Here is a 1,261-nt window from a genome sequence, read left to right as displayed (position 1 = left end):
GAAATAGTGAGTAAATGCCTGTAGAACGAGCAGAAAATAGTATAGACTTAGTATTAAAAAATAGTGAAGAAAAAACTCAAAGCCGAGATTAACTAAAATATTTTAAACAGTTATAAGTACCTTTGCGCAATCCACTAATTTAATTCCGGATTTATTCCAAGCATCGTAACTAGTATCGCCACCAGATTGTAATTCGCGAAGGTATTTATCAGCAATAGCTACTTTTCTATCAAAGATTGCAGAGTTAATGATATGATAGAGCTAGTTATGGTATTTGTGTCGATTACTTACTTATATGCTCTAGCTCTATAAGCTTCTAGTACTGTATTCGTCTTCTCTAGATCTTGCATATTCTTAACATCCCAGTGTTTACCTGGTGGATTATGTAAGACTGCTGATACACCTAAAGGTGCAGACTTTGGATTCTTGACACAACGAAGTAAATATCTAAAAAATTGTTAATTTAATGTATTCTCTTACTTTTATAAATGTCTTTCTTAGTCTATTTAATTTACAAACTTACCTAGCTGACTGAAGGTACATAACAGTGTTTTCGCCTTCGTATGTGCAAGACGCTAACCAATTATTATAAATATGACCTATACCGCAGGCCGATGAATAACCATGCCCGCCGCAAGCTCGTCTACACTCCTAAATGTAGTAGTACGAAATAGCGAGATTCGTAAATAAAAAAATTAGAATTGGGCTACTCGAAGTTATACGTATAGCGTTTGTTCTTTTACTATACCTCAATACCAGATACACTCATCTCTGTACAAAAGGCTTTTAAACCAGAACTAATTCCATGGAACTAGTATAAAAACAAAATCGTTATTACTTTTGTTCATTCATGTAGGTATTATTTAACATTTGTATATATCCTATGAAATCAGAAATTTGTCTAACCTCGGCTAGGACACTTAGATCTTCCAGTTTTATCCGTTCAGTAGCTCTTTTACCGAAATCTATCATGTAACGACCAGTGCATGCAAGAGCATAAGCGCCAGCGATATGAGGGAATAGTTTGTTTTGTTGAGTTACATAATCTAAGACTTTAGGTTCGTAACTAAAACAGATTTATATAATAATCTTAGTATATCGTTAATGGTATCTATCCTATGTCATAAAAGAGTATGAAAATAAGTACGGCACCCAGGTTTTGTTTCAGTCTGACGGCGTATTGCACTGTAGCGAACGGCAATCGTAGATGCTCGTGCTAAATAGTTAGAGCATAACATCAATAATGACATCTATATAAAGT

General features: G+C 34.3%; 1 protein-coding gene across 1 annotated transcript in view; it reads right to left on the bottom strand.

The window, feature by feature from the left end:
* The window catches only part of TRIADDRAFT_62598 (uncharacterized protein), a gene marked incomplete at both ends in the record, with an annotated part of 3,171 nt that extends 2,105 nt beyond the window's left edge, over window positions 1-1,066 (bottom strand). Inside the window, 5 exons of the mRNA XM_002118534.1 lie at window positions 121-226; window positions 292-447; window positions 524-651; window positions 749-811; window positions 907-1,066. Coding sequence (XP_002118570.1) covers window positions 121-226; window positions 292-447; window positions 524-651; window positions 749-811; window positions 907-1,065 — 612 coding nt within the window. The remainder of the gene's footprint in view (window positions 1-120; window positions 227-291; window positions 448-523; window positions 652-748; window positions 812-906) is intronic.
* Between the last annotated feature and the right edge of the window lie 195 nt (window positions 1,067-1,261).

This window comes from Trichoplax adhaerens, genomic scaffold (genome assembly GCF_000150275.1).
Source record: "Trichoplax adhaerens TRIADscaffold_174 genomic scaffold, whole genome shotgun sequence".
Classification (NCBI taxonomy): Eukaryota; Metazoa; Placozoa; class Uniplacotomia; order Trichoplacea; family Trichoplacidae; genus Trichoplax; species Trichoplax adhaerens.
This window is presented reverse-complemented; position numbering and strand designations above follow the sequence as displayed.